Raw genomic sequence first — 25,870 nt, 5'->3', positions numbered from 1 at the left:
TTAAATAGGGTGTGGATCCTCCCAGTGGGTTTTCAAATTCTAGGCAAATTTCACTTAAATTAAAATGGGGCTCATCTTTGCTTATTCCTCTCCTTGTCTGAGTGTAGGAATTAACGATGAAGCCTACCCTCACAGCTTTAAAGCACAGTTTTATTACTTCCTCTGCTAACCGCACTGTCATTTATCTCCTCCCCAACTTCCCTTCGCTTGCTGCGCTAGATTCCTTCCTCAGACTGCACTGCGGGCTCAGATTTGTCGCGTCTGCTATTTTTTCCCTTTCACCGGTGCCGAATTCGATTAACGACGGCGGGCCGCACCCCGGGCTTTGAGCTCCACGTGCCGCCACTGCCTCCTCGTTGAGTTTTCAAGGCATTTTCCGTCTCTGCGCGTCTCTTGGCACGGAACTGCCGTTCACCGGAGGGGAGCACTCCCTCCCCAGCCCGGGGTCCCTGCGGGCGGAGGGAGACACGAGGCCCGGGGGCGGCCTCACGAGCCGCGGCTTTATCTTACGCCGGGGTCGCTGGCGCCCGACGGCGGCCCGGGCGGCTGCCCCCCTTCCCTCTAGAAACACACCAGGCAAGAATTCCGCCTCCTTGGCTCCTTCTCCCGCAGGCGTGACGCCGCACCCGGGGCGGGCGGGCGGGCTCCTGCCGGCGGCCTCGCAGCACGGGCCGGGCCGGCGCCGTGCGGCAGGGTCCGTCATGGCCGCCCCGCCCCGCCCCGCTCACCTGCCCGGCCCGGCCCGGCCCCGCCCCGCCGCCTCGCGGCAGGGCCCCCTCCTCGGGAGCAGCCGAGCGCGCCCGGCCCCTTCCGGGCGCGTCCCTTCCCCCGCGGGGCGTTGACCTACTCCCCCCGCCCTAGCTGCCGCCGCCGCCGGGAAGGGGGGGGTGGTCCCCGCCCCTTCGCAGCCGACCTCGTTCCGCGAACGGTTCGAGGCGTTTTGGCCCGCGCCGGCCCCCCTCCCCCAGGTGCCGTCGCGTTGCCATGGCGTTTTCCTCTCGGACCGGGGAAGCGGCGCGGCCTGGCCGGGCCTGAGCGGCGGGGAGCCCGCGGGGCCGCAGCCTGGCCGGACGCTGACCCTGCCCTGCCCGCCGGCGGCGGCGGCGGAGGGCTGCGCGGGCCCGCTGGCCGATCCCCCGCCTCCTCCTGCCCCGCCGCCGCCGCCTTCGCCTCGCCCCGCCGCTGCTTCCCTCGACCCCGAGGTTCCGGCGGCGGCGGCGGCGGGAGGCGGCGGCGGGCGCCGGCTGGAGCAGGCGGCGGGGAAGATGGCGGGGAACGGCGGGGGCTTCGCTGGCGCCGGGAGCGGGGAGATCATCCAGCTCAACGTGGGCGGCACCAGGTGAGCCGAGGGTGCGGGGGTAGCGGGCGGGCGGAGGGGGACAGGCCCCGGGCCCTGCCGGCGGGTCGCCGCGGTCCCGCGGGGCGGCGGCGGCGGCGGCCAGCGCGTACCGGAGGGCAGCGGAGCGAGGGGGGCCGCGCGGAGCCGCGCTCGGTGAGGCCGGCCCCCGGCGGGGCTCTGCCCGGCCGTGCCGGGTGCTGGGCTGGCCCGGCAGCCGCTCCGTCCCGGGGCTGGGGGGGCGGCGGTGCCGACTCGCCCGAGACCTGTCTCCCGGGGCTGCGTGTCCTGGACGTGGCGCTGCCTGGGGGGGTTGGGGGGTGCTGAATAAAGCTTTACCCAGCATATTGCAGGGGAGCTGAGCCGGGGGTACGTAATGCGGGAAGTGTTGGCAGTCCTGCGCCGTGTCTGCCTGCAGCCTCTGGGGCTTCTAGGTAGGTCTTCCAGTAACGTGTCTTACGGGCTCTGGGCATCCTGCTTCTTCAGGAGAGGAGGACGGAGAGCTTTGCTTTGCCATCAGATCCGCAGGCTTCTGGTAATCGGTCTGTCTAGCAGACTCAGAGACTAAGGTATTAAAAAGGCTGATACGATGTTGCTGCTATCAACCAGAATAAAGGATTGTATTGTATCTGAATGTACGCTGGAAGCATAGAAGATGGCATACGTGGACGTTTTGGCAGGCTGAGATGATAGAGAATTGTGGGACAGCTGTGGTCAGAATCTGTGTGATAAATAGTGCAAATGTTCCTGTCAAAATGCTCAGGCGTGAAATCATTCAGATTACCATAGCTAGTGGAAACTGAAGTAATGTGTCTTCCCGAGTCTGCATGCAACGTGAAACCAGCTATAAGTAGTAGGAACTACTACTACTACTATTTTAAGAATTTTCTTGCATTACCCAGAAGATGGAATCATTATTCTAACTAAAGTGTGTGCTGCAGCCTTTCTTAAAGCAGGGTGCCATAAAAATTGATGCAGAATTCCTTTGTTAAAATAAGATATTAAGAACCGGGTTCAGCCCAGAGGAGCTGCTTGTAACTTGCATAGGCAAAACTCACCTCTAATGATGCTTTCAGCATAACTTTGATGTTGGCTTGGACCAGATTTCATGTTACACTGATTAAGGTTCTTCAGTGAAATCTTTCTCTGAAATTATAGGCCAGCTCATCTTCTGGGTTTTTGTTACAAGTGGAATCACAAGGATGCTTCAATCTCATAATCTTAAATGGATTTTACTTATTAAATGCATCTGCAGAGAACAGAGAATTATGTGCAGGACATGAATTGGGGAAGAAATACACATCCTCAGAGGGCTTGCCTACACAGAGAAGTATGAAGAATAAGGCAAACTGACAATTGTATTTATTTCATTTCTAGTTGAAGGTCTAGAGTCTAGTCAACAGGCATCATTTGGATGTAAGGAGTAGGAAATGTGTGCGTAGACACATCCTCAGAGGGCTTGCCTACACAGAGAAGTATGAAGAATAAGGCAAACTGACAATTGTATTTATTTCATTTCTAGTTGAAGGTCTAGAGTCTAGTCAACAGGCATCATTTGGATGTAAGGAGTAGGAAATGTGTGCGTAGACATTTCCCTTTTAATAGGGAGACAATGTGCAATAGTACCAGTCTTCTGTGTAAGAGGTTTTGGTCTTTTGCAAGCTCAACGTCCCTTGGAGTGCCCATCTTCTTCGAAAAATGTATCTGAGCCAGGTTTTTCAGCTTGCAAAGGCAGGTGACTCAAAGCTGACAGTGGACAGCAAATGAGGGAGCGTGGGATACTATACACATTTCTTCCTCTTCATTAGATCCTGTTATCCTTACTGGAAACCTGGAACTCTTAGTTTTGTTGGTAGAGTTGGGTGAGAAGGGGAAACCAGCACTCCCCTTTGTCTCTGACGGCAGTTATACTTTGGAGCATCTAGTACAGAGACCCCAGCTTTCCATGTTCTGATGTGAGGTTCCCACTGCTCCCTGGGACTGCCAGAGCCTCTTTGTTGTGTTGATCCAACAGTTTCTGGTCTCAACTTTTGTGGATTCCTTTGCTGGGAGCACAAGCCTCTTGCAAGTTAACATTCACAGAAATTCCTGTAATAAATGTAGGGAATTCTCTTGACCCTTTATCTCCCTCCCGTTACAAGAGAACTCTACAAGTGCAATAGACTATGAAAATGGTTGTTTTATAACTGGCACTTAAGTGTGCCTGTTTCCAGTTGCCTATGTTTTCTTTAAAATAACTAGGCTGTCACCTGCTTAAGAGTATTTGAGAATATTGCACTGGGTTTGCCTTATTCTCCTTATACGACATCTGTCTGAACAGTGCATGTTAGCTGCATGGTGCTGCAGGAGTGCTTATATATGTAAACATTGCTAGCTAAGCTTCTTTCTGCATCCTGGAAAGCAGGACTCTGTCTCATTATTTACATAGATTAATGTATATGTATTAAAAGTTCTAAAGTATATGTTAGTGTGAGGTATTGCTTACTAAACTGGTACCATAGTGGTAAATCACAGACAGAAAATCCTTGTGCTGTCTAAACCCACTGATTATGCAAAGCAATAAAATTGCAGGGAGACAAATGTGGAATCAGTTGATGGCTCTTTTTCCTGTCCTCCTTATTGTGTAGCTTGTTCTTCTGGCACATCTTCCAGTCCCAAATGTTTTGCTACTAAGCTCTTTAGCTGACAGGGAATACTAGAGTGGAACCCAGCTGCTCAAAACACCAGCAAAACTTCAGTCTTGACACCTCTGAATAGTTGACTGTCACTCATGTGCCTAAATGCAAACATGCCTCCTGGTCAGAAATTGTGCGGTAGTGTATTGAGAAGATAGTACTACTGAGTCCTCAAACATCAAACATTTGTTCAAAGATCCTGAATGTCTTCATGGTCACATCAGACTTCTTTATTGCTTCAGAATTAATCTAGCATTTATCATGCAGTGTTGTAAAATATGCCAGTTAGCTGTGGTTCTAGTACTTCTTCCGGACCTTTCTGCCTATACACGCTTTCCTGGGAAACCATAAGTCCTCTGGTTTTTTTCTTTTCTTTTTTTCTAAAAACAGAAAAATAACTGAAAGTTGTAAAGTATTTAAAGTATCAGACAATAAAAGTCTTTAGCTTGTGAAGATCTTTAAAACGGCTAACTGGTGATGCTGCATCTATCCCCATAATTACAAGCAGTGTCTGGGTTAATCTTGGATAAAATTCATGTAACTTGTTGTTTTCTATTATGCACATACTATAGTATAGTTAAATGAATCATCCCTTACTCCCTTAGTAGAGAAGGGTAGTGATCTGTATTCCTGATGACAAAAGCTCTGCAAAACTGCAAATATACTTTGAAGTCACTTTCCATTTAGGCAGCAAACTGCTTTGATTCTCTTTATTTTTTTTGTTTAGAAAAGACTTAGTGCATGTTTGTGCTTAGAACGCTGATACTGTAGATATTCTGTTAAAAACAGATTTGTCATTGTTATGCTTGCAGTGAGCAGCTACACAATCCACGTTTTATGCAGGATCATAGTTCCATATAGCCTTTGTTGTTTCTGCCTCTCAGGGGGTATAAAGTAATGCTTTTTGTTTATGTCTTTTTTTTCTTCCAAAACTGGAAAATACAAGCAGTGAAAACTAGATAAATTATGATTAAGTACTTCTATTCCAAAAATATTTTGTAATGTATTCCTGTACTATATGGAAACTTGTCATGGAATTTTACTTTTGCATTTCCTTTTTTGACTCCCATTAATTAAGAGGTCACCAAAGGTTTCTTAGTCATGGTACTAGTAAGAGAGAGCCTATGTGGAGCATGAACTCATTTTCCAAGCTGCCAGTCCACTTGTCGTCTTTCACATTAATCAAAACCAGAAGAAGTATAAAGGTTTTCATAGTTATTTATTGTGTAAAATACTGTCTGGCATTATAAATAATACTATAATTTGTATAATTTCATAATACCATTATGATTCAGAGTAAATATTTTCTTACTTTTAACTGTTATTATGGGACCTTGGACCTCTAAGAGGGCCCAAATAGCAAAATGGCAAATAATTAAATTTACTGTAAAATATTAACTTGAAGCTTACTGTAGTCTTTTGCAGTGCACCTTTTGAGTCCTGAGTAAAGATAACTTGCAGTTAATGACAAATGTAGTGCACTGTTAATAAACTTTTATTTTAGTGGCTGCTTTTTTTGTGGGTTTTTTTTTTTTGCTTTTTTTTTTTGCAGGCATTAATGTTGACAAAGTATGAGAAGCAGCAAATGTAGGATGCTTGGGACAGTGTGTTACAAACATATAAAGAATGACACTCTTGGGGTCTCTGGACAGTCCTGCTTCGTGCTTAAGGACAATCTGTGCAAAGAATCTGCAGCCTCTGACTCTGTGTAGGCATTTATATGTTCTCAAACTTCCCAAACCCTTTTGATATCACCTTTGTAGGACAAGTGAACGTATTTTAATAAAGCAGACTTTTTACAGCTGATTCTAAACTTATAACTTTGGTTTCCTAGGTTCAGCACTTCGAGACAAACACTGATGTGGATTCCAGACTCCTTTTTTTCCAGGTATTTGTAATACATCATCACAGTAAACAAAGACAAATTAACAGTAATTAAAAAAAAAAATGTTTTCTGTTCTTAATTTATGCTGTAAATAGTGGGGTTTTTTCCTTAATGCTTTTTCCCCTATCTCAAGCAATGGGACAGATTCATTTGAAATAAGCTGTTATCCAAAAGGCATCTTCTGTCTTGAATGGTGCAATGGCAGCTTATATGTGCTGAAGAGTTGTCACTTTTTAGGCAGATTGTTGTGGAAATAAGGCTCCAAATCTGCAGGAAAGGGAGGTGCCACTGGCTGTGTTACTATATTACCTCTTGCGATCTTACTGACCATGCACGGTAGCACTGCCTTTAATGTTTTTTGAGTTACTGCTGTACCCTGAGTTAACTCAAAGTTTTGAGGGTTTTAACTTGTGGTACAGGAGCTGTTGAATTATTGAACATGCTTCTGCTAACTCTTACGTCACTACCATTACTACTTCTGTAGGTTGTGCTGCTTACTGGTTGTACCCTAGTAATTTTGTGTTGTAGTTGCTGTACTCTATGACCCCAGTTAATCCTAAATGTATAAAAGAAAACCTAAAGGCTGGCAATTTTGCTTCCTTACATTTAATTTTTGTACTCTAGACTTCTTTCCCAATAAAAGCCTGGCAGCTGACATAGGCAGCATTACCTGCTCCTGTTTTACTGAAATGTTCAGATAAACGGAGTGGCAGGGAAGTGTCACCTTCTTTGAGGCATGGAAGGAAAGGCACAAGGAGGAAGTCCCATGCTATTCCCCAATCTCTCAACACTAAATATACTGTCTAAGGAGGTTGTTCTGAAAGTCATCCAGTACTGGAAAAATCTCAGAGGTAATTGCCATCCAGACTCGGATGGAATCTTGAAATAAAACTGTTGATGTTAGTTAGTTTGCGTCTTATCTTGAAAACAATGTTTTGGCGTTGTGTTTTCTATGGATCTTTGTACTTTGACCTGATGGGAGAGAAACTTTGAAGTAAAATTGTGTAGCAACTCATCCACCCCATTCTTGCCCAGTAAGTCTTTGCAGAATGGATTGTTTACTCTTCCTTTTTACTTCAGCAGCTTTTAACGATTTACTAGATTGTAACAAACTATGCAGCCCTCTGGGTGCCTGAGAAAACTTTTCCATCCTTTCAGGCTAGACCTTGTGTCTCTTTTCTAAAGGTCCTTATGATGCAGCTCTTAGGCTTTCCTTAGGTGTGCGTGCACTGCTCCTTTGTTCAGGAGAGATACTTCACCCACCCTGCTCCAGCCCCCCAGCATTCTGCATTGCCAAGACAGTTTTCTTTGCTCAGCTACACTGTTTTGCCAAAATGCAACCAACAGTACCCAAAGAGAGCAAACTGACTGAGAGTGTTGCATCTTGTATTTGTGTTAGTACATTTCTGAGGGACATCTAATGAAGATTTTCTGTGTTGCAGTTTGCTGAGTGGAAGAATTTCAACACTGAAGGATGAAACTGGTGCTGTGAGTAATAAACCTACTGATAACTCATTAAATTAATCTTATGCTTTCAGTTAGGTTGTCTCCTAAAGAATATTTGCTGTGGGTGCTAATGGGAGTTACACTGCCTGAGTCAGTCTAAACTTTCATGAAAATTGGTGACATCTCTGGGTTTCTTGGTTCTCATCTTCATTCCAAGATAAATGAAACTGGATCAACGTGCATATTTTTGTGCTCATTCAGCATTGTATGGACAATGCAGAGACAGCAACTGTACTTTTTTTAAACAGAAAAACTGCTAACTGCTGTATTGCAGACAGCTGTAATTTTCATTAGATAGCTATTGCATATGTAGTTGAGCAATCCTGGCATGGAAATGTAGCTTTTGTTGGCAAATATATATAGCAAAATGGCCATTTCAGTCTGTGTATATGATATTCTTAAATGGGAAACTATAGTTATGGAAATGTTGTTGAGTGATAGTAAGGCACACAAGTACTTTGCTAGAAGTGAAGAGGTAGTTGTAATGGTAACTGACTTAAAAAAAAGGCTAAACTTATCTTGATCTTATTACATTTACTGCATTCTGAACACATGATAGAAAGTGAGAGGACCCATTGACCTTCATGGAGACTCTGGAGCTTAAAGAACATGTTTATTAAGTGCCATCTATCTGCAGCAGTGTTTGCATATATGTCTTTTAAGAATGTTGAATTAGTGAATTAGAAGAATAATGAGAGCAAAGGAGAGGTCCAAAACCTTCGGGTTATGTTTGTCTGCTCTCACATCTTCAACTCCTCTTTCCCATGCTCAGCATAAAAAATCATTTTAGTTGATGGTTGCTCCATAGTAATGCTAAAGCACAGCAGTTTTTCTTTGCAGATATTTATTGATCGAGATCCAGCAGCATTTGCACCTATTTTAAATTTTCTTCGCACAAAGGAGTTAGACTTAAGGTAAGAAGTTCTAATTATTTCAAGTGAAAATTAATTTGACCAGATGCATAGAAGACTTTTTCAAATGAGGATTGTTCAGTTTTAGTCATCTAGTTGGATGCCTAATATATGACTCAGCTCCTTGGTAGATCTGGGCCCATGTCTAGAGTATATGTATTGCGTGGTGGAGGCAGAAATGGTAGCATTATATTTTGTTAGGGATTCTTGTAACTTAAACCACTTCTGGCAATGTATTTCTTTATTGTTTCTGTATCCTTATTTTAATGAAAGATAATTAATATTAAGATCACTTTGAAATCTCAGATACCAACATTTGTTGGTAATTCTGTAAACTGTTAGGTAGCTTGATGTTCAGATTGTGTCGTATCTAGTTATATGCAAGTATCTATATTCAAGGTATTGAGTCACTTTGTCCTTGTGTTTTTTGGTTTTTTTGTTTCTCTTTTTCTTTCTCTAGGGGAGTGAGTATTAATGTTCTTAGGCATGAAGCTGAATTCTATGGAATCACTCCTTTAGGTAACTTTTTTTTTTTTTAATATGAAGTCATCTCATATTTATTACTGTAGTAATGACCCACTTACAAGTCCTGGGCAGTTGTGACCCTGGAGATTTTCAAGCTTAGTGATACAGAAGGTTATTTGAAATAATGTAATGCTTCCTAGGAAGTGAAAGCTGTGGTCATATCTGGTTTTCCTCCTTAGTGAGAAGATTGCTACTATGTGAAGAACTGGAACGCTCATCTTGTGGCAGTGTCCTTTTTCATGGCTACCTGCCTCCTCCAGGTATTTTTGTATTCACAATCTGATGTTGCTTGCAGTCACTTACTGCTTTAGTTTGTGGGGGCGACTGGCTGAGGTAGTTACTCTAGCTGTCAAACTCTCCAGAGAAGGCTTTCCTATGGAAAGATTAAGATGAATGGTTGAATCGAACATTGTTCTGATTCAAAAAACAAGGCTTTTATCTCTATGCTGTATGCAATGGCCTATTTAGAATACTGGGCAGGGGGTTGTGGCATGTTAATACTAAGTAGGCTGTGTTTGGTAGTAGACTAGAGTGCAGTATCTTCAAGTATGTTTCAGTTAAATGTCATCAGCATGGAGTGCTTTCTTCTTTCTGAAGGTCCAGTCACTTTAGGTGCCCTATGTCTAGATAAGAAATCACCACAAATGAGCTTTCCTTAACAATATGAGTACTTGTTAGATTTTTATTTCTCTGTAGAGATGAACACAGTTCATGTGTTAACCTGAAGTCTAGGGGATATCTAGCCAATTGTTGACAAGTTTTCTGAAGATAGTTCCTTAAATTGTGAATGTCAACGTAGAGAGCAAAAGCATTTTCTGTTTCAGTGTTATGATATTGCCTAATTCTTATAGCAGATGAATTTGACTTTAGATCAAGATTCACAAGTATTAATCCTGTATTTTGGAAGTGTGTGAGTATCTGTTATATTGCTAAAGTTTATAGAGTGGGACCAAACATCTCTCTTCTTTTATAGGCATTCCCACCCGTAAAATAAATAATACTGCTGGGCCACTGGCTGATGTTAGAACTGGTCAAAACTGCTCCGAAAGTGAGATTCATGGAGGTGGTGTCCAACCTACACTTGCTGGTACTGGGGAAGGTACAGTCAGGCTAGGTGAGGAATGTCAGTTCTAAACTGAAACAAATTGAAAAGATGGTTGTCACTGGGAAATTAAAACTGAGGTACTATTTCTGGTTTCAGTCTGTTTATGTTTGCCTGATCTTAAATAGCTGAATACTTACTGAAACGCTACAGTATTTAAGGCTCACTGCTGCCCAATCAAGACATGAGGCTGAGAGAAAGGCAAATCGAAGTTCTTCGTGCAGTCTTAGTGTGACCCCTTAAACAAATGCCTTACACTGTATTAAAGCCATGATAAAAGCCAGGCAGCTCAGTGTCTCTTTGGTCTTTGTTCAGGACCTCCTTCCTGCTCTTGTACCTCTTTCTTGCTTGTGGTGCCTCTCTTGCCCTGCAAGAGTCAAGTCTTCAGACTAAAGGTAGTCTTCAGTTGTTTGACTAGATAGAGTACTTTGCCTATAAAATATATTAAAACTGTAAATAAGATAAGCTTGAATTCTGTCATTTTCCAGCTTTTGACTTTGCAAGCAAAATGATGCTGTTAGAAGTGTCATATTTTGGCTATAATTGTGTAAATTGTAGCAGTGTTAGGAAAATCTAGAGTATGTTAAAATGTGAATCTATATGCAGGTAATAAACTAAGCCTTGGATATGAATTGCTGATTCTTCTTTGTTAGTTGCTGCATGTTTGGAAGAGGGCAGTCTTGGGGAAAATGAGATAGAAGGTGCAGTCTTCAGGCATTTAGTTCTTTAGCATATCAAGGCTGAGAGCTAACTCAGGCAAGTACCATAACCTCTGATTTCCAGCGCCATCCAACACTTCTGCCAAACCTAATTTAGTTCTAGATCAGAAACAGGCATGCTCCCACTAGATAATAAATGGAGGAGCTATAGGTATTCTGAGGTACTGGAAATTTCAGTTTAACAGTCTGGAACAGTAATACAGGGTTGCACCAACTATTTGGAAAGAACTTTACAAAAGAGAGTGTTGTTTCTTCTTTGATAACAATCCTCAAATTTTTACCAATTTGGCAGGCTTTAAAACTGGGGCATGTACTTGGCCTCTTTCTCCTTATGAACACTTTGCATTGTAGTGACTGAGATGAAATGTCTTCCTTCCATGTAAGAACTGTAATAGTTGTAAGGATTGTGAGGAGTAATATTGCTAACTAGAATCTAGCTGAAAATGTTTCTTGAGAAACTTCATTATCAAAGTTTCTGTTGCATATCCTAGCAGAGAACTCTATCCCGTTACAGATGTCTCTGCTCATCTTCTAATACGCACCACTTGACTGACTTCAGCTTTGTTGTTGTTTTTAGGATTTCCTGTGGACCCACGGAAAGTCCTAATAGTAGCTGGCCACCACAATTGGATAGTAGCTGCCTATGCCCATTTTGCTGTTTGCTACAGGTATGACTATCGTTGTTTGTCAGGTTACCAGAATCTAAAAAATATATGACAATTTGCTATGAGCAAAGCAGAAAGTTTGCTTTACTCTGAAATGACAGATCGCATGCATTCAGTCTGCTTCTATAAATACAAGTTGCTGCTTTTGTTTTTGCAAATAAACTGCTGGATAGGAACTCAAATTTTGCTGCTTTGATGTCAATTCTTGATGCTGTTGCAAAAGTAATGGACTCCCATCTAACTGCTTCAAAAGCCTGTTTTAAAGCAGGCTTTTAAATGAAAGATTCATTTTAAAAGTTCTTCCTACTGTATGAGTGTGAAGACAGTCTGTAAAGTTTGACTATGGAGGAACTTGAAACAGTTAAAGGATTTTTGCTACATAAGTGATGTACCTTGTCTTAAACTTCAGGTTTTTTGGCTTAGCAGAACTGTTAAGCACTTGCTACTTCACCTGGATGGCTGAAAAGTGTCTTTAAATGTCTTGTAAACAAACTGGCTATTTTTTAAGATCAGGTGAAGTTATAGTTAACACCTTCGTATTACAGAAGCTGGTTTTAGTTCACATCTGGTAGTCTTGATTTAATTGGTGGCTGTCTTTTCAATGGAAAGTAATGTTTTAACAAGAGCTGTTGCCAAAACCAATCTAACACTGCTGTTGTAGTGTGGTTCAGAAACAGAAGGGAGAATAAAGAGTGTAATGTGAATAGCTTCTTTCTGGTTACTGCCAAGCTGAAGCCATAGTTTGCTGCCTTTTTCACTATATAAAATACTAATTTACTTGCTTAAACTTTGTAACTTAAATAACATCTAACTTGTCTCTTGTATTCACCACTGCAGGTTTCTTTTGCTTTAATTTGTATTAAATGTGGCTTCTCTTGCTCTACTTCATGTTCTTGTTTTCAGTTATGCTTAATATGGTCTGACTGGAGAAAGAGGCAATGATTTGCAATTGTCTTTGTGCTAATTGTCCCTTTCTTAGGATTTTATCTCTGTTTTCCTTGGATGCTAGTTCACTTAAGTGAAAGATTCTGCCTCTCCTGCTTGGTAATCTACTTAATGAGACTTGCTACCATTGAACTTAAGTCATTAGTGATGCTTTTGATGAAGCATGTCAGACTTGAATGGTTTTTGAAAGAGGGTGCAGGTCAAAATGCCAATTTAAAATGCTGCTTTTCTTCATAGTGACTCAAGGTAGCACTCTTGCCTTGTTTTGAATATTTTTTTTCTTCTGAAACTTGAAGGAACTTTAGGAATACAGTGGTGGAATTTTCCCTCTTCCATTCTGATCTTACACAGCTTTTGGTAACGGTTTTCTTCCCCTCTCTGCTGTATCCTAGTACCTGTCTGGTTTAGTTTTTTATGGCTTGACAGGTGAATGTGCCTAGACTTTTCTGAATACCTAGTGTTTGAGGAGACAGCATACACTTAAAACTACTTCCCTCTACCCACAAATTTAAATTAGCTTGCTTATATGGTGCTGCTGTGGTGCAGTTAAATGATGTGACTCGTAAGATTCTTGTCAGTACTATTTTAATGTAAGGGCAACATCTGAATTTTAGCCAGAATCACTTGTCAAAGTAAATGGTAATTTGTAGTGGACTGGACAGTGAATCCCATGTAGTAAGAAATGAAGTATATTCAGATGTTTGAGTTTGCGACTTTCTTTTAGGCTGCTCGTAACAGATACTATTTAAATCCTTAAGATTATTATTTTCGTAAAAAAGCTACAGCAAAGCTCAATGCATCCTAAAGATAGTTTGGTTTTTTTTTTCCTTTGAAGTATGACAGAAGTCTTTAAAATTTTATAATAAATCTTGTGAGAATGATTTGGTTGCATTCAAAGGCTTATGGCTATTGCAATCCTTCTCTTAAGTGACTTCACTACAACTTTTGCATGCTGTATGGATAGACAACAGTGATTTGTGGTGCTTCAGCTCCCGGCAGGATGCAGGGCTGAAGTGAAAGAATGGCAACAATGACACAAAATACTAGATACGTTTCTGCTTTCCATGTTAACATTTATATAATTTGATTGCTGAGATTTAGTGTGCTTTAGCTCAGTTGCAAAGTATCTAAATTATTGCTTGAAATCAAATCAGATGCATTGTGCTTTTCTGGCATCAAATAAGTCTTCAAAATTGCACAGGCAAATTATTCCCTAAAAGAAAAAAAAAAGCTTATACTCAATTCAGTATTATCTGTTTACAGTGTACCATAAACAGAAAATGCGACTAGATAGCACAGCTTTATGCTGGAGCATGATTGGGTGTCTTGCATGATATATAAGATACCTTGCCTCTGGAAATTAATAGAGATTTCTTCTAAAGTCTTATGCTGAACCTCATTCTCTAGCATTTGTCTAGCCCAAGCTCTTGGCTTGGTCTTGTAAATTCTATATCAGATGTGCTTCTATGAGGAAAGAGCTCAGCACAGGGCTCCAGTAGCTGCAAAACACTGGAATAATATGCAGTATCAGACTTCAAGGAAAAAAAAATACAGCTTTTGTAGACTATAGTGCTTAACTGGAATTTGAAGTTTTGTGGCTTAGCCTGTAAGACTAGATCATTCCCATTGGTTCAGGCTTAGACAGAGTTGTCTGTTTCTGAATCTCTAACCTCTGCTTCCTGTTCCCTCCTTTGCCCTTCCAGAATCAAAGAGTCATCTGGGTGGCAGCAGGTGTTCACAAGTCCCTATCTGGACTGGACAATTGAGCGAGTGGCTCTCAATGCTAAGGTGGTTGGAGGACCTCATGGAGACAAGGATAAGATGGTTGCAGTTGCCTCGGAGAGTAGCATAATCTTGTGGAGCATTCAAGATGGTGGTAGTGGCAGTGAAATTGGTAACTATAATGGCCTGTGGTTTTTTTCTTTTTTTTTTTTTTGTGTGTGTGTGTTTAAACAGAAGGAAGTCTGTGACCTTATTTTGAGGTATGTATGATCCATACTGTTCAGTATTCACTTCACAAAGTGACAAAACAAGCCTACAGTACAGCAACCTATTAGAGCATACTAACTTTCTTCTCTGTCATCCTTTCTCAAAATCAAAGATATGAAGACAAAAAACTAGTCTGTTTACTGAACAGATACTAACTAATACTTACTGTTCGGTTTGAGTTTTTGTGTGAAGATGCAAATTAAGAGTTAAACTTTTCCCTGGACTTGCATTTGAATCTAGGCCATAGCACAAAGGAGCCAAGTTTCTGAGGTGGAAAGCTACAGATACTGAGACATTCTGCTCTTTTCTTTCCTTTGCCTTATTAAAGCTGTATTTTTACAATGAGATGATGAAAAGATTTCAGTTCTCTGTCAGATGTAGTTCATGAATGGAATTGGGAAGATAAAAAATTCTTCTTTTTATAACTTGGGTGTGTAGGTAGGGAAAAAGCACACTCTACTATCCTAAGCATAGAGGAATTACTGCTTGTACACCTTGGCACTGAAGGACACACAATTAGGGAGGCTTTAGAAACAGCAAGAAGACATTTTCAGAAGTAAATATTCTTTGGTATTGATCTGATGGCTTGTCTGACTCAGTGTTGTTCAAATACAGGGCAAATTTGGGAGGCAGTGAAGGGAATGGTATTAGGAACTTCCTCTAGCCTAATCCCTGGTGTTTGAATAACCACTGTTATGCCAGTAATGTCTGTTTCCTCTGGCAGTGGATACTACTAACAAAGTATGACAGCAATCTCCTTATGTGGACACTTTTCTCTGAAACTTAAAGCTGAGTTAATTTGTTATTAGACGTATAGTTGAAGTCATGAGAATTAATGTGGTCATTAATTAAAGTCAAAATGACCAAATTCAAGTTTTGATCCATGTGCCTTTAAAAGAAGAGCTTACTTGAAAGATGCTCAGGCAATTTCTAGCTATGTTAACAGCTGTTGCTTCTTTTTCATGCTTGAATGAGTGGAAACAGCAAGTCAGATTTGAAGATGGGGAAGGGCAAAGGTCTTGCATGAGATAATGCAGCTGTATACTGCTGTTTTACTTGTGACTCATAGAGTTCTTGTATATAATCATGGTCAGCAAAACAGAAAAGGAGGTTCCACTGTACTTTAAAAAAATATGAAAGGTGTGTCTAACAGTTGAATACAAAATATCTGTATTAAACAGGGAGTAAATATTGTACTTGAGAAGCCTTTTCTTATGTTATGCTCCCCTTGACCAAATCTTAAAGGCAGGGAAGAGTTATTGTGACAGCTGTGCTCTTCTGGTAGGCATTGCTTTAAGCACTGTGCTATTACGTTCCTCCTGCATTTTCTGGTTTGACTTAGCTGCTTGTGTTACCTTGGGATTTGCAGTCAGATACATGAAGCAACATCTTGGATTTTTAGAAACAAAGTGCAAAGAGACACAAAAACCATAAGTGGACTTTTACTTTCAAATAAAAACTCTAAAATATGCCAATATCATAAGGTTCTGATAGCTCAGACTATGACTGAACATAGCAACAAAACTGAAGGAAGCACTTTTGCTAAACAGGCTGTGCTGCATTGGAGTGACTTTGTGAAACAAAGGAAATGCCACTTGAGGCAGGGGAGAGCAGAGAGAAAGTACCTATAGGATTGAATCTTTAGTCTGACTAACACTGACCAAAATGTACTGTACCTCTTTTGGATAATAGGTCATGCTGCTTGGTGTAAAAAACCTAAAATACGCTTGTGTTTAATAGTAGTAACTTGAATAGAGCTGTCTTGTTTCCTTGTAGTGGCAAATGCTTGCAGTCCTGCTTTGTGTTACAGAACATTGCTATCATCTTGTGAAAGAAACTACTTGTTTCAGTTGCTGGAGCCTGGCAACACCATCCTTGGAAAATTGTGTGGGCTGGCATCTTTGTGATAGAGCTCTCCCAGAGCGCTCTCTTTCCTTTCAATATTACTTACATAAGACACTGCTGCTGGATTGCTGCTGTAAGCAGTATTTTACTGAGAGGGACCCTTAAGACAAGAGCCTGTCATTATGTATAGCATTGTCTCCCCTGTGGATGGGTCTCAAGATTGTTGAGCCTAAGCAGGACTGACACTTCAAATTCCTCTAGACCATTCAAGCTGTCTTCCTTGATTTCCTTGAACCTCATCCTTCTCTGGAGTAATCAATTCTAGTTGTTTCTGTGGATTTTTTATTATTGCCTTTTTCATGTGGCCTGTACTGCTGAATCTTATCTGCATCAAATGATTGTACTGTGCCCTGGAAAACAGTTTAGCATCCTAATTAAAACATAAGTATATATTGAGCTTCCTGAGTTTCCATTTTGGGGTGTAACAGAGGGCTGCTTCTTCGTTGGGAATGGCACTCTGTTCATTTGAATTTGTCCAAAACAATGTTGGGAAATTTTCCAGCTGTTGGGTACTCTTGAGGACATCTGTCTGCTGCAGCTAAAGTGTATTAGTGAGGAGTAATATAAATATGTAGAGTGAGCAGTATGGAATAGGAAATTTATGAGTGCAGCTTGACACTTGGTAGTGTAATGTATCCTCAGTAGTAATGACTTTTGTACTTACCAGGCAGTAGAACTTAGCCTGGAATTACTTACAAACTGAGTTACTTACTGGGCCGGTTTGCTGGACTTCATAGCTGGCAAACTTGGAAATTATCTGAGACTTTAGTTTGCTGTAGCTTTTGAATACATGGTACAATAAATAGTACAAAATGTAGTACGCTATCCAAGTTTGCAGTTCAATTAAAAATACTCAGATCTATGATGACACTAGGAAGCTCTAAAGAGAGGACAGATTTTATAGAAAAGCTCAGATGTTAAGGTCTGCTGTAACCATAGGTATCAATGCCTGTCATGTTCTGCACTGTTTTTGATGCCACATTTGCTTTATTTGGAAGGCCAGCATTTGCTGGTAAGTCTTATCTTCCAGATTTTGAATAGTATGTGGTGATTGGTGAAACTGGTTCCCTATATAGTTTTAATTTTTAATAGCCTGTACTTTCTACTCATGTAGACTGTAACCAAACTTAAAGCTCTGGAGATGACAAGAGAAAGAAAGAAAGAAGTAGGCTTTTGCAGGCTGCTTATTTTTCCAGGTTCAAGTATTTCTGCTAAAAGAGAAATTTGAATGTATTCAAGTAGTGTCACATTGGGGTTGTTCAATGTTTTCACAAGAATAAGGATGAAGCCTTGTAGCTGTATTTAGTTTCTAAAATATATTTTCAGACTACATCTATTTGTTTGGACTTTAAAAAAAAAAAAAAGTGGTGAGAACTTGTAATACTAGTTTGCAGTTGCCTTTTAAAGTATGGAATAAATTTGTCTAGCAAAACCTATGAGCTTACTGCTTCTTAAATGACACTTAATAGTCACAGATAAAAAAATACCCACAAAACAACCCCAAAAAATCCTGCTTGCTGTAATAGGATTTTTATTTATTTATTTTTTTAATGCCTTAGAATGTATAAAGCTATCTGAGAGTTTGATGGCTGTAGAAAAATAAGGAATGCATATTTTGCATGGGCTCTTCTTCATTCTCTTGTCTCCTTTCTCCTTCCCAAGTAATGATTGCATCAGCAGAGATGACATCATGCTGCCATTTAATTTAATGGAACCCAGTTTTCTGCTTGAGTGGTACCTCACCTAGCACACTGCAAACCCAGTTTTGGCTTTTCTTTACTTGCTACTGTAATAAATGTGACATGATAATAGTGGAGAGATTCCATTGTTACTGTTTTTTTCTCTTTATTTTAGATGAGCTTCATAGACTCTTCATTTTTTGTAGGAGTGTTCAGTCTTGGAGTCCCCGTAGATGCTCTGTTCTTCATTGGCAACCAGTTGGTAGCTACAAGCCATACAGGGAAAGTGGGAGTGTGGAATGCTGTGACTCAGCATTGGCAGGTGTGTTCAGTTCAATTTTCCGCATCACTTTTAATAAGCTGGTATGTCTTTCTAGTAAAAAGAGAATAAAATAATCTAAAAGCATATGTGAAACGCTTGTCACAGGGTTTTCAGCCTTGACTTTCGTTATGGAGTTTGCCACCTTGGTATTAGAGTATTGTGCCTGTGAGCAGCATGTTGAATTGTTTGGTGGTACTACCAAGCATGATTTTTAGGCTTTCAAATAAAAGGACTGGTGTGATTTGGAGTAATAAATGTCAAGTGTGTATATATTTAAACTTCCTTGTGGATTACTAACTTTGTAAAAACTCACTAGGATCATAGGAAATAAAAAAATTGTGGGAAATGTGTGGCAACAATTTCTGCACTGTGTGAAAGAAGAAGATAACAAGAAGGCAGTCTCATATCTGGGGCTCTCAAAAGTTGCTTTACAATGGGAGAGTCTTCTTCAGCAGAAATATACATGGTGCTTTAAAGATGTCTGTCTCGCATGTGGATGCTTCTGGCTGCCCTGACTTCATTCCTGTTGTCAGAATGCATATTAAATAGAGAGATCCTTGGAGTCTGTATGCGTCTGAGAAAACAGTCGAGCATTCATGTGAATAACAAAGCTTGTAACACAGCCAGATGTACATCTTTGTGACACAAAACCTGGACGCAATAAAAATCCCCAAATTGCCTTGCAAATCTCAAGAGGCAGAACTGACCTGAGGCTGCTGCACTGTTTGCTGACTAAGTTCTGATTCAACCCTTAAGTGACAGTACTGCTAACAAATAACACAGATAATAACCATGGGATAGCACTGCTTCTGCAGCAGAGACGGACATGTTAGTATGGTCTTGAATTAAACAAAACATTATTTAAAGCTCTATTGATGCCTTGCAAAATCTTCTGTTAAGAGACAACTTAATGCTATGTGACAAGCTGGCATTTGACAATATTTTCTAAAGGAGCAAGTCATAAGGAATAAAACCCGATGTCCCATTCATCATCACTTTTTCCAGGGGGAGCCACAGAAATCTTTCTGATCCCATTAATAGTTCCTCAGTTTGACTGACTGTTCCTTTGGTGAAAGCATTTCTTACTGAAGCGTAGAAAATCTTTAAGAAGGGCTTATATACCAGGATGTCCTAAACCCAAGGTTTTTGGCTTTCTAATTTTTTCCTAGAGGATGAGAATAACCCCCTTTAAAAAAACAAACAAACCAACAAACAAAAACACAAACCCAAAGCAACAAACAAAAAACAAAGCCCAAACCAAACAAAACCCACCCCAATCCAACTAATTTCAAGGTGTTTTCTGTACCTCGGGCTCTTTTGTTGGTAAGGAGAAAAACCCCCCATCTTCTATAGATCTTTATCTCCCTTTAAAACACATTCTTCTTGAAGAACGCCATAAAGACTTAAGTGGCAGGGTTATACCTTTGATCTCCAAATTCCTCGTGAGAATACATGATATTTGTGTAACTGCTTTCCATGAGTTGCCCATAGCTTTGGACTTAGGCTGTAATCATACTTGCTGCAGTGAGAGAGGTTTTGGGGAACAGAATGTGCCAATTCCCCATTTCAGACCAAGAACTTTGTTTCTTTTCAGGCTTTCTTTACTGATGCCTTTCTAAGTTCTACTTTAAGGAGGCTTAGTTTGTGCAAAGCTATCCTTCATAACACTGTGATTTTTTTATTTGATGTGTTACACCCTGAAGATGTAACTCTGACCTCTGCCTCTAATTGGTTCTCGCATCTTCTTTCCATCTTGGAGATTTGAGCAGACTAGCTGAGGTGGTTTCCCTAGCACTTATTTCTCTGGCAATGTATCAGTTGCATGCAACAAGGAGAGGAGCTTGTGGGTGGTAGATAGATCAGTAATTAAATTCTTAGCATAGGAGGGTGTAAAGGAAGCTGAATATTTAGTGTTGTAGAATAAGAGGTAACAAAGCAATAGAGTATGACAGAAAAAGTCTGCGAAGTGAGGATTCTCACTGGCCATGTTTTACCAGTAACTGTTGTATAGTGTCACTCTGTTTCCTGATGAAAGTTCACATCTTGGCAGGTGCAACTGCTGAATCACCTCTGGTGTTCCTGTCTCTGCTGCAGAAGAAAGGACTCTCCTTGTTTTGTATGATCTCTCTGATCCAGTCAGTCAGTCTCTGCGGATCCTCTTGCTCAGGCCTTTCCTTGCAGTTGTTATGTCTTCTGCAAGGTGATGAGTAAAGTGGTATATCTGTTGATGGGTTGCCTCTACCTTCATTAGTTTTGTAAACTTCTTGCAGATGAGGAGCTTCTGTATACGCCTTTGATCCACAGAACCAGAGAGCACACTGCACCTTGATCCATAGACTCCTAGCTGCTGAGACTCTGTTTAGTTTCTTGCCTTTCTGCTCTTGTACTGCTTTTTTAAAGTAGTCTGGAAAAAAAAATAATCTTTTGAAGCTAAGTCTCTGAAGCAATTGGAAGAATGGTGCTGGTCAGAGAGAAATGAGAACTTAAGCTGAAATTTCCATGAATTAATATTCAGTGTCCATTAAGCGGACTGACTGAAACATATGGAGTATAGGAAAAATGCTATGACTTTGTGCATGTTTGAGTGCTCTGGATAAAATGGCTTTTAGCTTTTTCTTCCTCAGGGCTGAAGCAAAAAAATTGCTTGAGGTAGAGGATCATACCTAGGATAAGCTAAACTTTTTCTTTGCTCAAGATCTCTGTCCCACCTGAGAGGATAAGCACTCCTTTGGATCTTAGAGGGCAAAGAGAGGGCATTCTCAATCCCTCACCTTAAGTTGTAGACCAATAAGTAAAATATGGCAGGGCTGCCTTCCAGTTTACTTGGTGTGGATGTGTATTGGAAGTGGGAAATTGTCATGGGACAAGAATTTTTTTCCCCTTGTTATCTATCTGTTCGATGCTGAGATATCCATAGAGGCTGGCAGAGGGACACAAGAACTGGGGGTAAAGGAAGGCTTAGAGAGGCAACGTCTAGTTTTTTTGCCCAGCAACCTCTTAAGGAGTTGTCAGAAAGGGCCAAAGGGATAGGACAGAAAGTGTGAAGTACACTCATTTTGCATATTGGAAAAAAAAAATCCTCTTTTGAACATGTGGTTTGGCTGCAACGCTCTATGCTTTGTGCCTTCACGTGGAGAACGATCTTCCAGAGCAGTTGTGCTAACTTGTCTGCCTGCTTCTGCTGAACTTCGTGACTTAAGATCCAGTTTGGTAGAGGAACGTGATCTACCAGCAGTACTTTAAGAATGCCATTGTATATGCGAGTGCGTGCACAACAGCTTCAGACCAGTACCAAACTTGGGTGTTCTTCAACAAAATGTACTGAAAATGTCTGAAAACTGAGAAAGTAGCAACCTAACTTCTTGATTTTTTTTTTTTTTTTTTTTTTTTTGCTTTCTGTTTGCACTAGGTTCAGGATGTTGTTCCTATCACAAGCTATGATACTGCTGGGTCTTTTCTGCTGCTGGGCTGTAACAATGGCTCTATCTACTATATAGGTAAGAAATGGGAACAGGGTGGAATAAAAAGGAGGTGGTACTGAGCAGCTTTGTTCTTACACTCTTTAGTTGGTCTAGGTTGTATCAGAACAACTCTGTCTATTCAGAGTAATAAACAAATGTCTCTTCCCCACAGACATGCAGAAGTTCCCATTGCGAATGAAAGACAATGATCTTCTAGTGACAGAATTGTACCATGATCCCTCCAATGATGCTATAACAGCGCTCAGTGTCTACCTCACACCTAAAACAAGTCAGTATTCTATCACTGTCTCTTCAGTGAGAGTCTGTTCCAGATGTGGGTTTTTTCTTTTTTTTAAATGGACTTTTTCTATTGCTGCATAGCAGGGCTAAAGCAGACAAGGTAGCCCTTGACATAAACAATGAATTTTTCTTCATTTAATCATTTTCAAATGAATGATGAATGCTAGGCATAACCGTTTCCCCTTACATCTGTACATATGTATAAATGGCTACATGTATGTACATGTATGTGTGCATATGCCTGTACATCATGCATTATATGTTAACATATAATGTAATAACATAATACATCATATATTAATGCTTGTGCATAATGTACCTGTGCTGGTTTTAAGCCTTTTACACAAGACGTGCACTTAGATTATGAATTGTATTCACTGAAATAGTTTGTGGTGAACTGGCGGGGAGACAACCTTGCTGTTGCGTCTAACACTAAAAACCATTTCTATGTGCAGCTGAATGATGCTTAACTATTGTGTGTATATACCCTTTTGTAATCACAGTGCAGCTATCTTTAAAAAAAAAATTACAACCAACACCCCTCCCCGCCCCCCCCCCCCCCCAAAAAAAACCAACAAACCGAAACCCAGGAGAAAACCAAACTGGGAGAAAGTGGTTACTCACATAACTATCTTGGTACCTCAGTGACCTTTTTAACAATAGTCTTCCTGCTCTTGCACTGCTTTGCCATTTGCCTCCCACTAAGGCAGAAAAATAAATGGTATGTGACATGTATTGACTATATCACTGTGAGGAATGCCAAAATATCTGATCATATGACTTTATCTATCTCTTCTTTCACTTCCAGAAGGGAGGAGAGAATAGGAGAGAAGGCTGGAATTGAACAAATGTTGCGTTTTTTTAGTGGCAAAATGTCCTCTCTGTTCATGGGAAAATAATGAATAAACAGTGTTTAAAATAAATATCTGTCTTACTGTGGAAGCTTGGAAATACTATTTTCTACTGCCGCATTCCCTGACCCCAGTAAGACAAGCTTTCATTCCTGGGGGGAAACAACCGTGTTCTTGCTTGCTTTAGGTGTAAGTGGCAATTGGATTGAGATTGCCTATGGCACCAGCTCTGGAGCAGTGAGGGTGATTGTACAGCACCCTGAAACAGTTGGGTCTGGGCCTCAGCTCTTTCAGACCTTCACAGTTCATCGAAGTCCTGTTACGAAGATCATGCTCTCAGAGAAACACCTTGTCTCAGGTAATCTTTTCCATGCACAAACTTGTATTGGTGGTTCTCCCCTCCTCCTGAGCAATGACGTATTTGTATGCATTGCTTTATAACTTGCATTGTTCCCATGTGATAGAAATGAGTTGGACAGGTTTGGGGGCAGGGAGGGTCTAGGTTTGCTTGGATCTTCTTTCTTAAAGTAAGCATTCTTCAAAGCCTTTAGCAATTAAAAGGTCTAGGTTTTATTTGACGAGATACTGGAACAACTAACTCTTTTGTTTGTGTCTTATTCCAAGATTGCCATTTGTGGAAATAAAAGGGTTTGTAAACAAATATATCCCTGTCAAGTCTTATGGTTGTGGGCAGGTCCTGTAGGACTTTTCTTCTTTTAACAGCCTTCCAGGAGCTTTCTGGGTTGCAGCAAAATGTGCGCTGTCTCTTCTTGGACCATAGAAAAAGCTTTCCCATGGCTTCAAAGGGCTGTGTTTTTTTCTTTTCTCAGCAGTCTCCCAGTGGTTGTTGTGCTATCCTGTTTTTCCTATGTTAGGCTCAGGAAAGTGTTTTGCTTTCAGGGAAAATGCAATCACTCCTCCCTCTGAAAGAATCTTATTTCACCTAGAATTCAGCAAGCACAGCAGAGAACAGATGTACTTTCTACTGCTATCCCAATTTTTTTAAAGAAGGAGCAGGAAACATGGTATCCAATTACACTGCAGACAAACAGCCCAGAGGTCATCTGTTCCCCTGCAACTTGGTGCTAAACCCTCAGTGCCAGGAAAGGGCACATCTGTATGTCGAAAACTGAGTAACTGACGAATGAAATAGAAGAGCACTATTGTGTGATGAGGGTTCTGCTGCCAGGCTGCTCTCATGACAAGTGTTGTCCTAGCATCTGCACACAGACCTTAATGTTGTGTTCAACCTGCCTCAGTTTGTTTCTTGAATTTCTGAGGGAAGAGACAAAACTAATAGAAATCAGGACATCAGCAACAATTTGTAGATTGATAGATAATTGTCTGGAGATACTATGTGACCTGACATTGACTAAATTCTGCTTGATTGCTCAATCTTGAAAAACTGTTGTATAGAAATCATTAGAGAAGTAATCTCAAAAGTTTTGTCATCTTTTCCTTTCTAGTCTGTGCTGATAACAACCATGTACGGACATGGACTGTGACTCGGTTCCGGGGCATGATTTCAACTCAGCCAGGCTCAACACCTCTTGCATCATTCAAAATCTTATCCCTGGAGGAAGCAGAGAGTCATGGCAGTTACTGTTCTGGAAATGACATTGGTAGGATGTCTCTCGAATGCAGTGTGCTGAGCCTGTATGTTCACTGGTCTCCTAAAGGTTTAACAGGCCTTCAGCACTATAACATGCAAGTCAGCTGATGGGTGTAAGCTCTTACATGCTGCTCTCCACTTGAAAAGATGGCAGGGATCTGTAAGATTCACCTGGAAATACTCACTACTTAGGCTCTATAGAGTGAGTACACTTAAAGGGCTTACTCTGAACGTAAGAAAAAGGGAGGAAAAACTTTGGAACACAGATACTATAGCACTTCTTGAGCAAACTGATGCAGCATTTCACTTTTGATTTAACTACAGAGTGACAGGAAGCACAGAAGACTGTATTAAAGCAGGTGAGCATAGCAAGGTTTGCGTCTACTGCAAATTCCAGTTCATTGTTCAGTCAGGGTTAAATGATGCACATGTGAAAAATTCTTAAATGAATTTGAAGTTGTGACAAAGTTTACTGAAACCTTGAAATTGCAGAGGCAAATGGTGCTAGCACATTGCTATAGCAAGATACTGAAGGAATGCATGTTGGTAAATATGGGTAAACAGGTAGTCTAGATTCCTTTGTGGTCTGAGTCTTGCAAATGAACCTTTGATGAATAGGATGTCCGGTGAACACACAGTGCTGTCAGTACTATGGCAAGAAATCTGATTAAGCCTTTAGACATCTAGGAGCTGCAAAGTAAGAAAGTACTTTTAGTTATTATAGAGGCCTAACATAGGGTTTGTACTGACATAGTAATTCCTCCAGGAACATGCAGGAAACTCAAGAACGGGTTGAACAAAAGAACAAAAAATATTTTTATCTGTAGAGGCTTCTAACCATTGGGTGGCTTTTTCTAGCTATTCGTCATCTTTGGTTCCCTGGTCCTGATGCTTTAAAGTTGCAGTGGTCATACTAATATGAGTTTGGGTCTTCAGGACTGTGTGGGGAAGAGGGTGAGGGAATTGAAACAAACAAAAAAGTAATCTTTTTTTTTTTTTCTCTAGGACCCTTTGGTGAACGTGATGATCAACAGGTGTTTATCCAAAAAGTTGTTCCCATCACTAATAAGCTGTTTGTAAGGCTGTCTTCAACTGGGAAGAGGTACCTCCATGTTTAGGGTTTTAAGTGAGAAAGGAGCAGGACTGTTTAGGTGGCAGGGTCTCCCATCCCATAGGCGTGCATGCAGTCGCACTTAGCAAGCTTCTAATGTGCTAGACAGCTCCGGCTGAACTCTAGTTTGTGTGTTAGTAACAGAACTGTAATTAATGATCTACTATAACCTAGAAGCCAAATGGCGTTTTGAAAAATGTGATAGCAGAGACTCACCTCATGATGGCTTGCCTGCTGAGCTCACAAAACAAACATTTGTGTGCCTTTACAGAATCTGTAACTGTCAGCCATGGTACCATGCCAACATTAAATTTCAACACTAATGTTGAAGTTGCTGGCAGCAGGGATTATGCTGCTCACAAAGGTAGACA

The 25,870-nt window shown here is 41.0% G+C and overlaps 1 protein-coding gene across 2 annotated transcripts in view; it reads left to right on the top strand.

Annotated features, from left to right (window-relative positions):
- The first annotated feature begins 738 nt into the window (after positions 1-738).
- KCTD3 (potassium channel tetramerization domain containing 3) overlaps positions 739-25,870 on the top strand; it is a 28,205-nt gene continuing 3,073 nt past the window's right edge. The window contains exons 1-15 of one of the 2 annotated variants that reach the window (XM_069800135.1): positions 739-1,339; positions 5,846-5,899; positions 7,339-7,384; positions 8,243-8,316; positions 8,774-8,832; positions 9,018-9,098; positions 9,812-9,937; positions 11,237-11,327; positions 13,973-14,163; positions 18,049-18,164; positions 21,574-21,661; positions 21,798-21,914; positions 22,964-23,134; positions 24,243-24,398; positions 25,394-25,490. In XM_069800135.1, coding sequence (XP_069656236.1) covers positions 1,266-1,339; positions 5,846-5,899; positions 7,339-7,384; positions 8,243-8,316; positions 8,774-8,832; positions 9,018-9,098; positions 9,812-9,937; positions 11,237-11,327; positions 13,973-14,163; positions 18,049-18,164; positions 21,574-21,661; positions 21,798-21,914; positions 22,964-23,134; positions 24,243-24,398; positions 25,394-25,490 — 1,541 coding nt within the window. In that variant the 5' untranslated portion in view covers positions 739-1,265. Of the gene's footprint in view, positions 1,340-5,845; positions 5,900-7,338; positions 7,385-8,242; positions 8,317-8,773; positions 8,833-9,017; positions 9,099-9,811; positions 9,953-11,236; positions 11,328-13,972; positions 14,164-18,048; positions 18,165-21,573; positions 21,662-21,797; positions 21,915-22,963; positions 23,135-24,242; positions 24,399-25,393; positions 25,491-25,870 lie in introns of both variants that reach the window. The other variant, XM_069800134.1, reaches the window with a different exon arrangement.

This window comes from Haliaeetus albicilla, chromosome 13 (assembly GCF_947461875.1).
Source record: "Haliaeetus albicilla chromosome 13, bHalAlb1.1, whole genome shotgun sequence".
In the NCBI taxonomy this organism is placed as follows: Eukaryota; Metazoa; Chordata; class Aves; order Accipitriformes; family Accipitridae; genus Haliaeetus; species Haliaeetus albicilla.
Note: the sequence above shows the minus strand (reverse complement) of the source record. Positions and strands in the feature narration are given on the sequence as shown.